The sequence below is a fragment of the Octopus bimaculoides genome, chromosome 24 (genome assembly GCF_046866305.1).
Source record: "Octopus bimaculoides isolate indiv1 chromosome 24, ASM4686630v1, whole genome shotgun sequence".
NCBI lineage: Eukaryota > Metazoa > Mollusca > Cephalopoda > Octopoda > Octopodidae > Octopus > Octopus bimaculoides.
In genome coordinates this window covers 30,907,339-30,920,731 of record NC_142951.1, presented here as the reverse complement: position 1 = coordinate 30,920,731, position 13,393 = coordinate 30,907,339, and the positions used below count along the sequence as shown (strand labels likewise).

Sequence of the window (13,393 nt, the reverse complement as noted above, 5' to 3'; positions counted from 1 at the left end):
TTTCCTACTGCTTCCCTGCTGCAAATAGACATTTTTAAACCCCTCCCCCGTTTAATCATTTCATTTCATCCCTACTAGAATCTTATTTAAGACACCAGAAGACTTTGCCAGCAGCCAGATCATGATAATTAATCGGTGTTCATTTTGAAGTTAAACCTAGTAGGCAACCATTATTATTATTACTACTACTACTACTGTTGCTACTACTACTACTAACAATAACAATATACAGCTAGAAACCATTTTCTTCCTCCACTGTTACTCAACTGCAGACTAAGAGGACGCGGGAGCAACCTTGTCTTTGTACCTCCCCCTCCGGGGAAGTATTACTACTACCACTACTACTGCTGCTGCCGTGGTTATATTTCCTACTACCGCCGCCCGATCGCCTCCTACTCATACTGTTAGCCTCTGTTTCGCAGTCGAAATCCTACTGCCTCCTCCACTGCTTCCCAACTGCCTGACAATAGTACGCGGGCGCTGCCCAGTGCTTCTTCTCCACCATAGAAGCAGTAGTTGTGAGACAGTGCGGTGGCTTTAATGCGGACACACAACGTTTACATTTGTGGTGGCTTTAAATGCGGACACGCAACGTTTAAAAACGGAGAACGAAATCAAAGGTTTATATATAAAGTCTGACAATTTCAAAAAGGACGAAAATCGAATATTGAATTTGAGACAAAGCGAACAAAACCTCTCTTAAAAAAAGCCACTGCGAAAAAATAGAGAAAAAAATATTTATATTCCAATAGTTAAAGGAAACGAGGACATTTCTGGGATTCTACAAATCATATAAATATTTATATATATTATAATACGAAAGACAGAAGAAAGAAAGCTTTACTGTAGAAGGGGTAAAGGAACCAGGATATATATTTATATATACACACGCATATATATGTGAATATATATATATATGTATGGTATATATACATCGATATATAATCCGTTTGACTAGACTTCTCTTATTCTCATCTCTTTAACATCCAAAATGCCGGGAGGTCTAAAGAAAGACGACGACCTCTCCGAAGACATGGAAGTTGACGAAGGCGGAGAAGGTATATCCTTTTTTATTTATTGTGTCTGTGTGTTTTATATACTTGGAATTATTTCTTCTTCATTCCTGTTTTCTGATTGTTCTTCATATTCTGTTATTGTTCTTTCTGAATGGATGATCGGACACAGAAAGAGAGAGTGTCTTGTGTGTGTGTGAGAGAGAAAGAGAGTATGGTGTGTGTGAGAAAGAAAGAGTGTGTGTATGTGAGAGAAAGAGAGAGAGAGAGAGAGACGGATGGCTTTTAAAAATGGAGTGAAAGCCCTTATTCCTCTAAACACCCCAGACATATATATATACACATACACAGGCGATCGTAATTTACTCTTCATAACTACTTACGACTGTTTATTTAATAAGATCCAATAATAATAATAAAGATTTCTTTTCAACAATAATAATGTTAGATGTTTTGATTTGAGAAACTATTTCCCATTTATGTGTATACATCCGCATATATTTGTCTATATATAAATCTACACGGGTATATATATATATATGTATGTATACATTCGCATATATGTCTATATATAAATCTACACGGGTATATATATATATATATATATATATACTCTGTTTTGGGGACACGAACATTGCTCTCTCTCTCTCTCTGTCTCCCCACCTATATGTATATATATATCCAACCCGATTGGCAAATATATTAGTGCATACGTTTCCTTGACTTACGGATTCTTAGACAAACATATATATTTATATACACACAGGAACTTTTGCTGTTCCAAGCAAACATGTGAAAAATATTTAGAAAGATCCTGAATACTAAAATAAATTCTTGGAGGAATGAAAAGGAAAACACAGTCGTGTTTTAAATAAGTATGTATTTTAAAAGAACAACATATATATATATATATATATATATATACATATATACACACCTCGAAAATATATGGAAAGCAGGGTTTCATATATATATATATTGGTGTGGTTAGATGGAGTAAAAAGAAAAAATTAAGAAAACGAAGTTACTTAATTAGTTTTAATAACAAAAATCAGAAATAATTACATGCTAACTTCGACCTTCCTAAATCCCGACATGAGTGTGGGTGGAGAGAGACGAGATATGATGTAAATGAAGAGATTTTTATTACTGCCTGCTTCTCTTCTGTTGTCCGTCTTTCCGTCTCCATGTCGCCAATCCACCATTTTATCAACTCATTCTCCTCTCTCTCTGTCTCTCTCTCTTTCATTGTATATATATATGTATATATATCACCGTCGTCTCCGATCAATTCCACATATTTATGAATGTGTGTCTATCCATACATACATACATATAATCAAACCCTTCGTCCTTTTAGATAATAATAATTAGTTATCAATTTCTACCCCTTACCTTAATTCGTCCCTACTTTCTCCTATATATATATATATATATATATATATGGCGATCTTTATATGTGTGTATATATGTGAGAATATATATGGTTAATTCTCATACTTCCTCCCATCATTTTTGTGTTGTTTTTAAGCGATTTCTCTATCGAACATTAATGGCCAAAAAATATGACCTGTTTTTTAAAAAAATTATTTGTAATGCTTGTTAGTCTATTGCTAGAAAGTATGGTTTCGTTCTTTTGGAACAGATACTATATATATATATATATATATATATAAACACACATGTATGTGTAAAGCAAGCTGGTTATTCAGTTTAATAAGCAGGTTAAATTAGGAACGATTCAGATCGTTCTAAAAAGAAGAAAAAAAAAACGCAATACTGTGAGGCCACATTGGTGGGTCAATATACGCACATACACATGAATGTGTACGCACACACATACATATCGGAGAGAACGACAGCAACGTTCACGTACATATACACACGGAGGCAAACACACGCACTCACACATAGATATAGGCTATACACACACACAAACGCGCACAATAGTAGTCAGGCGCTCTTTCTGCCTTTCACTCACTCACTCACTCACACATATGTAGATGCACTTACACACACACACACATGCGCGCACGCACACATGTACTTCTCTTCCTTTCCCTCTCGCATTAAATGGTGGAAGAAGGAGTTTAGTTTCCATTCAATGGTGATACTCCTGAATTGTGTGAAATTTATACTCACCTCGTTTGATTCTGCCGGGGAAAAGTTATTATTACACGCGTCTTGCCATCAAAAACAGCTTTGCAGCATTTGTTTTGTTTATTTTCTAAACACTGAATAAATCACACTTCTTTGCTTTCATAATAATTAATCTTTATGTAAATGAATATAAAGCACCGGTTGAATATCGCTTCTTTAGGTGGTTCTGCTGGAAATAACGAGTACTTAATATTTAAGGGTTGAAAAATAAAACATAAACAAAATAAAGTACAACTCAGATAAAAACAAATGATTTTTATTACGAATGACAGCATACAATGTGAACGAGTGCTGGGTTTAAAGGCTTTCAAACGAAATCCGTCATAGTTTTAATTGCATGGGTTTCAACCAGCATTTTTTAATTATTTTTTTTACCATTCTTACCCGTGTTATATAAGAATCTAATATCACTTCACCTTTGACCGTGTTTCCCCCCGATTTTGTTTTATCCAACCCAACATCTGAAGACTCGAAACATCTTCACTTTATTTCCACGAAATCCAAACAGTTCGTCTTCGGCGGGTTTAATCTACGTCATCGCCATTATTTTTACTCACACAACCGACCTAATCTTTCTCTCGTGTCTCTGTGTGTGTATGTGTGTGTTACATTGCAGCGGATTTAAACACATTTCTATTTTACTTTTATGATTTTCCCCACTACATTCTCTATTTACTATTCGTTCATTAGTTTTACATAAACATGTATTTGCTTAATGTTTTCCTCTCTTTTGATAGAATCATATTGTGAAGTGGCTCTCATCGAGGGACTAAGATTTCCTCAAATTCTTTCTTTTTATTTACACCCAATGTTCATACTCATCACTTGATCATCGAAATCTGTTTGCGTGAAAAATTTCCTGATAAAATTCGATCACCCTGGCTGTTAAACATGCTTTCTGGTTACAATTTTTTCGAATTTGTTGCCATCCATACAAAGTTTGTTTACATTAAGTTTGCTTGTGAAGAAAGAGACCAGCTAGGAATCAGGAATTCTTTTCTTCTGGTTTTCCGAAAACTCCCTTTAAGAAACCAAGCATCTCTTTCGCTATGTGCAACGGCGATCCTCTGTGCCCCCCAACCACCCGGGGTAGTATCAAACGACGCCTTTGTTCAGGTGCCTGGCCGTCACCTCAGCTGCCACACGTGGCTACGTTGGGAGACATATTGGAAAATTTTACCTTAAAAATGGGAAAAGTAAATAAATTAATAAATAAATTTGGAGGCAGTAATGAGTTAGCATTTATTTCAGTTCTCATAAAGGTGGATGATTAATCATTCTTTTAAGATAAATTCAAATTCATTTGTATGGTTTACTGTCTACAGGTGTATGTGTTTAGAGACAGGGAGCATATGTTTTATTTCAAATACCCAGTTTACAAATATATTGTGACAGATTAACAGAATCTGCGAGAAAATCGAAATAATCAATTGCTATTTTTGTGATATTCACTAGGAAGTTGTTTTATTAATTCCCTCCCCTCTTCAGATCGGTGATGCCTGGGTCTTAATTATTATCAAATTATGCACTTGAATGTTGATTTGTGGGAGGGCCATGGTCGCACACACAAGTTGATTCTGTTGGTATGAAATGTAACGGTTACTCACACATCAACGGCCGAGACAGATCGAACACGTTTATTTATTTATTGTTTTTTTTGAAATTTGTTGTATCATTGATTATTATGACAATGACATCACCAGGTCAGAATGACATTTGGAGACCCTCAGAGGATAGAGGCAGATATTTGCCAAATGATATGCAGTTTTGAGGTTGTGGCGATAGTGCTCAACTCATTGTCAGCATGTTGAACTTTTGTTTAACCTGTTGATAAGGAGGACGTTATGTAAAAGTTAGTTTAATTAAAACGTGTCTAATTCAACTGAATCGACTCGGGTAGATAGGTATTTTATTTGACTCCGGCATTGGGATTTGAACTTCGGTTGGAATTTAAAAACAGGAAAGTATTTGAGAGTTCTACCGTTTATGTTTTGATAAAAATGATTCCTCTCATTAGTACAAAACAACTATTTAGTGTAATTAATTGAATAGACGAATACGGGTCTTGAACCTCGGGAGAGAGCGACAGGTAAAGTCGGCCTCGCTGTGATTTGAACCTAGAAAACAACAGAAGCAAATATGTGTAGATATTTTTAGCTTGGCGCGCTAACGTTTCTCAGTAGGATTATAAATATAGTTGATTTAAAACTAATCCAGTATTTTCTTGATTGCTATCTATTCTATCGATCTTGGAAAGAATAGTAGGTGAAGTTAATTTCGAGGAGATAGGGATTTGAAATCGGAACACGAAGGGGAATTTCGAGGAGATGGGGGGGGGGGGCATTCGAAATCGGAACACGAAGGGGAATTTCGAGGAGATGGGGGCATTCGAAATCGGAACACGAAGGGGAATTTCGAGGAGATGGGGGCATTCGAAATCGGAACACGAAGGGGAATAACTAAATTTATACAGGAAGGCAGTTAATCCGCCGCTGTTGAGCAATTTTATAGAATAGGAAATAATGAGCTTAGTTTAGGCGATTGAGAAATTAAGAGTTTATTTTGTGGGGGGAAAAATTCTAGGTAAATTGAGGTAAATTTTAAGAATTAACAACGAAACTTTTTCTCTATAATTTTCGTCTGATGTGATTGCATGTTACGCATAAGGGATCTTAGTAATTTGGCGAAATTTTGCCTTTATTTTAAGTTTCGAGATTATTATTGTAATAGAAGTAAATCTGTTGCCAAATCTTATTTGAGATTGTTCTTTGCGATATTTGAATACGTCTTTTAAGAATCTGATGACCGATAACAGCCTTGCCATAAGGCTCGTCTCTTGACCTATGTTTAAAAAAATATTCTGCAGAACGGCCATTATCGTTTATCCTCGTCATCATCACCGCCATCATTTTTTTCTTTCTTCTTTTTTGTTTGTGTATGTAATTGAATTCTCAATGCTCAGTATCCTCTAGTTTATTACGTTAGAGTAGCTAGCACACCTCTTTCAGTATTGATATATTATTTTGAGGAAGGAACAACGAGATTATATTCCTCCTATTTCGTGTATTGTCTTGTCCCTACTACTGCACCCGGCCTTCGCTTGTCCTCCGCCATAACCTGTCCCCCCCTGCCTCCCTCACTCTTCCATCACTATAGTTATCTAATTGTGTTGTCTCCTCCCACTTTCCTGGTGTTTACCAACTTTATTTGAATTTTATTTATTTATTTATTTTAGATAAGGAAAATGTTTGCGATCACAACAGATTTCACCTCCTTTTTAGTTCCCAATTCAAATCCCTCTTGATTTCGATTTCGTATCTTTTATTGAGTCACGGAAGAGACAACCCTGGAGAGGTGATCCATTGTTAACTGATGGAGAAATGTCTTAATAAATATTTAAATATCATTGCGCATGCACGCTGACCCGACCCGGAAGTCGAGGGTCATATCAAATTCTACTTTCTCTTCCTAGCTTTCTTCAACTATCTCTCTCTTTCTCTCTCCCTCCCCCCTCTTTTTCTCTTGCTTCATCTTGCTCGCTCGCGCTCTCCCTCCCTCTCTCTCTCTCCCTCCTACTCCTCTCCTTCTCACAGTGTCTGGCTCTAGGTTTTTTCCAGCCCACTTCCTTAAATGCTGCTGTGTTGTCTATGAAGTTGAATGCTCCAGCATTTGGATGCATTGCACAGAAGATTATAGTCGCCCATCGCACCACATACACACTCACGCGCGCACACACACACACACACACACATTCACACACTCACAATCTCCCTTTCCCTCTCTCTCTCTCTCTGCGTCAGTCTCTCTAATATTGATTTTAATTGATTCCTGTTCGCAGACCTCTTTGTTCGATCTAGATTAGCTTTAGTTATTGTTGTGTGTGTACGCGTGTTTAATGCATTGGGTAATGGCTGAGAACAAGCAGAGTAGCACTGAAATTGTTACTGGGTAGAGCTGCATATAGGTATATATATATATATATATATATATATATATATATATATATATATATATATATATATATATATATGTATGTGTGTGTGTGTGTGTATATATATATATAGTATGTATGTGTGACGGTATTGTTGGCGTTCCATTTTGATTCTGTTACTGTTTGGTTCCATCACACCTGAGTAGACTCGAAACTTTTTGCAAATGAACAAACCGTTAACCAATTAGCACCATTTAATTAGATACACCCTTCTCTCCAATGACCAAAATTTTAATTCAAATCAAATTTTTCACGAAACTGCTTACCAAGTCCAGATCTTTTGAGCGGAAGAGAAAAGTCACTAAGACTTACGTAATATTTGCGGAGTTCCAATTTTGACATTTTCTTTCATATATTATTCTATATATTTGTCTTGTGTGGTTCTTCTGGTAAGAAAATTTCGTAGTTTCAAAATCGCTCGTATATTGATTTTGATAAAATTTACAATTGGGCCAATTCTATAGTGTAAAACCTGTCGTATTTGCCTTCGCACAGTTTGTTTATTAATATTAAAAAAAAAACAACAAAAAAACTTTAACTGTTACACCTAGGCAAATGTGTGCAATACACCTGTTCAATTAAATTAGCCACTATGTGTAGTACAACATGTTGATATGACGGGAATGTAATGATGGGTGGAAAGTTGCAAAGAGACTTTTACGACTACGTTTAACGTTTTATGTGACTCGTGCGAAATTTGGGTCTTTTAGAGTAAATTGTGTCTATTATTTTTTTAATTTAGAATTCATGTTGCAAGAGAAGTGATGATTTTTAAAACTAGAGGTATTCAGGTGTGAATAATAGCATCGAAATTCGGAATAAAAATGTGTGTGTGTGTGAAAGAGTTAATTGAAGACTTGAAACAATGTAAGTTTTGAAATTAGACAAGTTGAAATGTTTGTTGAAAATATGAACAGAATACTCGGAGAAGATGGTGTGTTGGAAAATAGTTTTTATCTTTGTATAATGCTAAGACTCAAGTGAAGTAGTAGCAGTAACTTTAAAACAGATTAACGCCAAACAAGGGATATGGGGTTTGTGTAGTTGGTGATTTAAATCGTGAATTGGTAATAGTTGAAAAGAAAAATCTGAGATAAATAGGGACAGTTTTGAGAAAGGGTTGAATTAGTGCTTAATGTGGGTTTCTTGAAGAAGCTGCAACGACATGGGGAATCTGGTTGGTAGCAACAGGAGGGGGTAAAAATTTAGAGGCTGAACTTCAATGCCAGTGAGAGATTACTTAATATATTCAAAGTGTAAATTCTTTGGTGCTTATTTATTATGGGCAAGTTGCTGCCCAAGTTGATGTCTTAGAATTTGGCAAACGTGAAGATTTGAAGTATGTAGGCATTGATCTTCATATGATCCAGCTATAACCATCTTTATTATTATTATTATTTATACATTGATTGGGTGAAATTTGAGGAATGTTTGGTTGTTATTTTTAGTAGATTGATCAACCTTGTAGAAGCTCTTGTTGACTTGCTACAAAGACGGAATTGTTAGTATTATTGAAGTGCTGTTACATAAATAGATCCAATATTGAATTGCTGAGGTGGGAGAGTCCGGAGGTCCTGGATTCAAGGATTTTTTTTAGATAGTTTTAGATTTGTTTTAGTTATTGACATTTCAATGGCATATGAAAAATAATTGCAATTGAATTTATATTTGAGGGCATATAAGACATTCTGTAATAACCCATGACAAAATATGTTAAAGAATATAGTTAGTTTCTCTGGTATAACAGGAAAATTATTTAAAAAAAGCTGTGTTAATTTCTTCATTAAAGCACTGATAATAATCGTGATAATCTCGAAGTAATTGACATTATAATGGAGACGAGTAATGTAGAAGAACCGGTTGTCTGTAATAGTCTATATCTCTGTGTAAACATTAACATAAAGGTTTCCTATTTTCTTTTTATATCAAATATGCTGAGATTAGCGCATGACCTCCCTGTTAAATCTCTGCTGTTTGTGTATGATTACTATTTAGTAGAACATCAAAATTTGACTGAGACAGAAGGGTGGGGATTCACTGTTTTTAAGTTCCAGTCTCATTGGGTTGACATTTTTATTTTGCGTCCTAGGACTTAGTTATGTGCTAGATATATATATATTATTAGATTAATCAATTACTCTGCTCGCTCTATAAAAATTGTCCTTGTACCGTTCAAATAAAATCAATATAATTCATGACTGCTTTTTCAACTTGTCAGTTGCTGTTGATGCTAGGAGACATGCTAGTTGATACTGTTGAGAATTTAATAGCTTAGAGGATCATTTATTTCACTTAGCTGTTACCATTTCTTTTACGGACATTTTACCAGATTTTAAAAATTTAACAGTTGGTAGTTTTTTCCAGCTGGGAAGATTTCAATTTAAAATATTTCAAGATATGAAATGTTTTTTTTTGTTTTTTTTAAAAATCACTTTCTACTAAAAGATCAATAAAAGAATTTGTTAAAAGGAAGAAAATGTGAGGACTGAAGAACTGGGCTGCATATATAATAGTTTGATTACAGCATTCATTTTTCCTTTGTACTTCAAATAAAAATTTTATAGGAATCGGGGTTTTAGATGATAAATAACTGGTCAGCTTTCAAATTTTTTTTAATTACTATAAAGCATCAAATAAATTTGAACCAATTCCATTTTTAGAAAGATTCAGACTTGAAAGCTTAAATCTATTTTGGGACTGTATTTCACATATTACTTCAACAGTTCAGTTTGTTTTGATGTTGGTGTTACATAGATTTAAAATTTCCAAGTCTCAATCTGATAGCACTATCAATTTAAAGGAACTATTTAAAATAAATTATCAGTGGAGTTTAAAAACATTGATCTTGTGCCAGTATCTGTCAATTATTGAGTCATATTAACTTGTATGTCAATGAAGAATGAAACTACAATGTTTAGCTGCAGTTAAAAGGGACTTGAAAGGGCTAGGTATGGGCATAGACAGAACCAGTCTTTATAACATGTGGCAGTAGTAATGGTTAAAGATCATATATTTGTCTTCTGTGGATTTACAGCTTCCTCTTTGACTTCCAGGTATTTTGAGATCAAAGAACTTCTTCATATATTAAAAAGTTTTGGTGGTTATAGGGACTGGATAAGTTTTCATCAGCATTTTAAAAATCAAAGCAAAAAAGAAAAAAAAAAGAAAATACATTAAATTACATATTTTATTTGTCAATGATGATATAAGTCAGGTGGGTTTGAAGTAGTATTCAAAAAAATCAGAACTGTTGTTTTACAATTGGGTCTGGTTTGAATATCAAAATGCATCTTTTTTATTATATATACTAAGGTAAACATGACCACTCTAATATCTTTGAACATATTTGACTAGTTTTGGATTAGAGGAGTCCAGTTTTGAGAATTCAAAGTAAACTAAAAAGGAACCAAAGTGAAATACATTTACTGAAAAAAATCTCCAAAATACTTAAGTATAACACTTTTAGGAATGTGAAAGTTGTAATTGTTAAAACATTGAGTTTTAAAAGTGCAGAAAAAACACTAATCTCAAAGTGATAGAAATACAAGGTATTTTTGTCAGTATTTTTTAAAGAAATATTTAATTTTTCTATGTGACATATATTAATACAGTTGATTGTATTTATACAGTTATAATTATGTATTTTGTTTCTCTAAAATCTGTTTTAGATCAGTGAATAGATGGCACTGGGATCAATAGCCATCTCATTTATTGAAGAAGTTTTGCTTAGAATTAATTTCACAAACATTTAAAAAAAATATTTTACACAAGATTAGGGCAGTGAGCTGGCAGAATTTTTAGCATGCCAGGAAAAATACTTAGTGCCATTTTGTCTTTTTACGTTCTGAGTTCAAATTCCGCCGGGGCCCCACCTTAGCCTTTTGAGGTCGATAAAGTAAGTACCAGTTACACTGGGGGTCGATATAATTGACTTAGTCCCTCCCCCAAACCCTCTGGCCTTTTGCCAAAACTTGAAACCCGTATTTTACACAGGATTTTTGAGAACTTTTAGATTTTCCTTCTTGTAAATAAAAATACAACTCTTGTGACTTCTTTTTGTAACAGATATCTAAATTCCTTGTGGCAATTTTACCTTTATTTGCAGCCTCGGCAAATGGAGATTTAGGCTTATATTGCAGAGATTTAGTTGTAACTGCATATGATTTTAGCTCCAAATTTGTGTAGATCCAAGTCACTTTCGGTTGAGCAGGCCTATGACCAAAAGCATAATTGTTTTGTATCATTGCTTTTTCAAAACAGTAGGAGATTTAACATGTTTTAGTGGTTTGAATAAATACATAGTATCTTTCATTAGCAAAACTAGAGAGATTAGTTGCAAGTAACAAAAAATTTGAAAGGCACACATGGCCAGTAGAGCAAATTCAAGGAAGCAGATGTGATTTTTGTCATATTCAAAATGGAAGGATAATTAATAATTATTTCTGACGTTAGTTAATTTGTGCAGATAGTATCAAAGACCTTTTTTCAGGTTAATCATTTAGTTATTTCTTAGAACTAAAAAAAAAAAACATTAAATTTATGATTTTGTGACAATTGTTAGCACAAGTTTCTCAATACTTATTAATGATTTTTATATTTAAATATAGTTTACTTGAAGAGGGGACCATTAATTAAGCTGCTTTTTTTGAAATGGAATATTTTATCAAATTCACTTCGCAGTGATCAGACTGCTCTGCATTCATTTGATAACATTAACCATAGTTTTTGTAGTCTACTTAGGTGGTATCTTTTTGTTAAGACCTGTTTTAAAATTGTCTACACTTTACAAAATCTCACTGCTAATGAAGAAGAAAAATGTACTGAAATTCAAACTTATCTATTACATGAATGCTGTTTACATTAATTTGTTAAATTTTCTTTTTTACTTAATTGTAATTGACTTAAGATTTTTATATTAGGATTAATTTGTCAGTTCAGAAAGGAAATTTTATTTTATTTTGGTTTAATGCAGCAGTTGGTAGGAGGAAAATTTTTGTTCTGGAAAATTAACATATTAATGAAGATTTTTGAGAGTTCCCTTTTTGGAAAATATTAAAGTTTTAAATCCTTTTGTCAAGTTAAACCTGATCTTTATAATAGTGAGTGCAGGACTTTAAATAGACAGACACATACTCAGCTGCAAAGATGCTTTCCCAAATTATTTTGTGTGTATATAAAACTTGTATACAAGACATCGTGTAAAATAATGTGTACTTGATTTTTAAATGATGGAAGTTGGTTGAAATTTATAATTATTTAAATTTCAGAGATGGAACAACCACCACCATCCACCTCTTCCCGCTCTGCGTCGGCTACACCTCCACCTCCCTTGCTCCCTACACCTCTCTTAGAAGAGGAAATGGGTGAGCAGGAGGAGGATGAGGAGCGACCAGAATCTCAGTGTGTTTTACCTGTTCGTAAGTACTGATTCGCTTTTTCTTTCTACTCACAGCTGTTTTTGTAGTAGAAATTGTGTAGTGTTTCTTGGTATGCTTTCTAACACAGAAAAAAAATCCATTATTCCGCCCCTCTTTAAACTCACTTTAGCAGTGTTGAGTGTATTTATTTCTCTCTAATTATTTTTTTTTTGTTTGTCTTTGTTATTGGCGAAAGTGTTCATTGTATTAATGTCAATGTTGAATGGTTGTCTTTATTTTCTTATGTTTTCTTTTTGTATCTAACCAATTCAACAATACTACTAACTCATAACTTGGCTAAACTTATATTGCTTTATGTTGTAAACATTTTCAGTGTACAATATACAGGACAAATTGATTGACAGCTCTTATTAGTTGCTTGGTGGAAATTGTATGTGTCTGTATTAGAAAGACAGTGAATTTTTGACGAGTGACTTTATTCATTAGATGGACACCCAAGTTATGTATATCTATTTTGTAAGATGTCTGGCTAGGTCTCCTATTTTTAAAAAGAGATACTTCATTCTGGAAATGTTAGAATTCTGTCTTCAATAAGAGGACAGCATTGTCTAATCCAAGCATGGGTAACCTTTTCAGAGAAGCAGGCCACATGTGACCTGGCTCATTAGGCAGATTAAAAAATTGAAGGTAGTTTTTCATTGGCGTGCCATTCAGAAAGTTCTGCATGCGAGTTGTCCAGTCTATATTTTAGCTGCAGCATGTCAATTGTAAGAACAGCCTGCTTTTAAAGGTCTTCTTTTATAAAGTTTATATTGCTTTATAAATGGTTCCCTTTGTCATGATCACCATTA

General features: G+C 34.0%; 1 protein-coding gene across 50 annotated transcripts in view; it reads left to right on the top strand.

The window, feature by feature from the left end:
• The first annotated feature begins 500 nt into the window (after positions 1–500).
• LOC106871687 (ATP-dependent chromatin remodeler CHD5) overlaps positions 501–13,393 on the top strand; it is a 98,990-nt gene continuing 86,097 nt past the window's right edge. For 39 of the 50 annotated variants that reach the window (XM_089340799.1, XM_089340816.1, XM_089340798.1 and 36 more), the window contains exons 1-2: positions 501–1,058; positions 12,432–12,581. In XM_089340799.1, coding sequence (XP_089196925.1) covers positions 992–1,058; positions 12,432–12,581 — 217 coding nt within the window. In that variant the 5' untranslated portion in view covers positions 501–991. The remainder of the gene's footprint in view (positions 1,059–12,431; positions 12,582–13,393) is intronic. The other 11 variants (XM_089340828.1, XM_089340833.1, XM_089340827.1 and 8 more) reach the window with 1 other exon arrangement.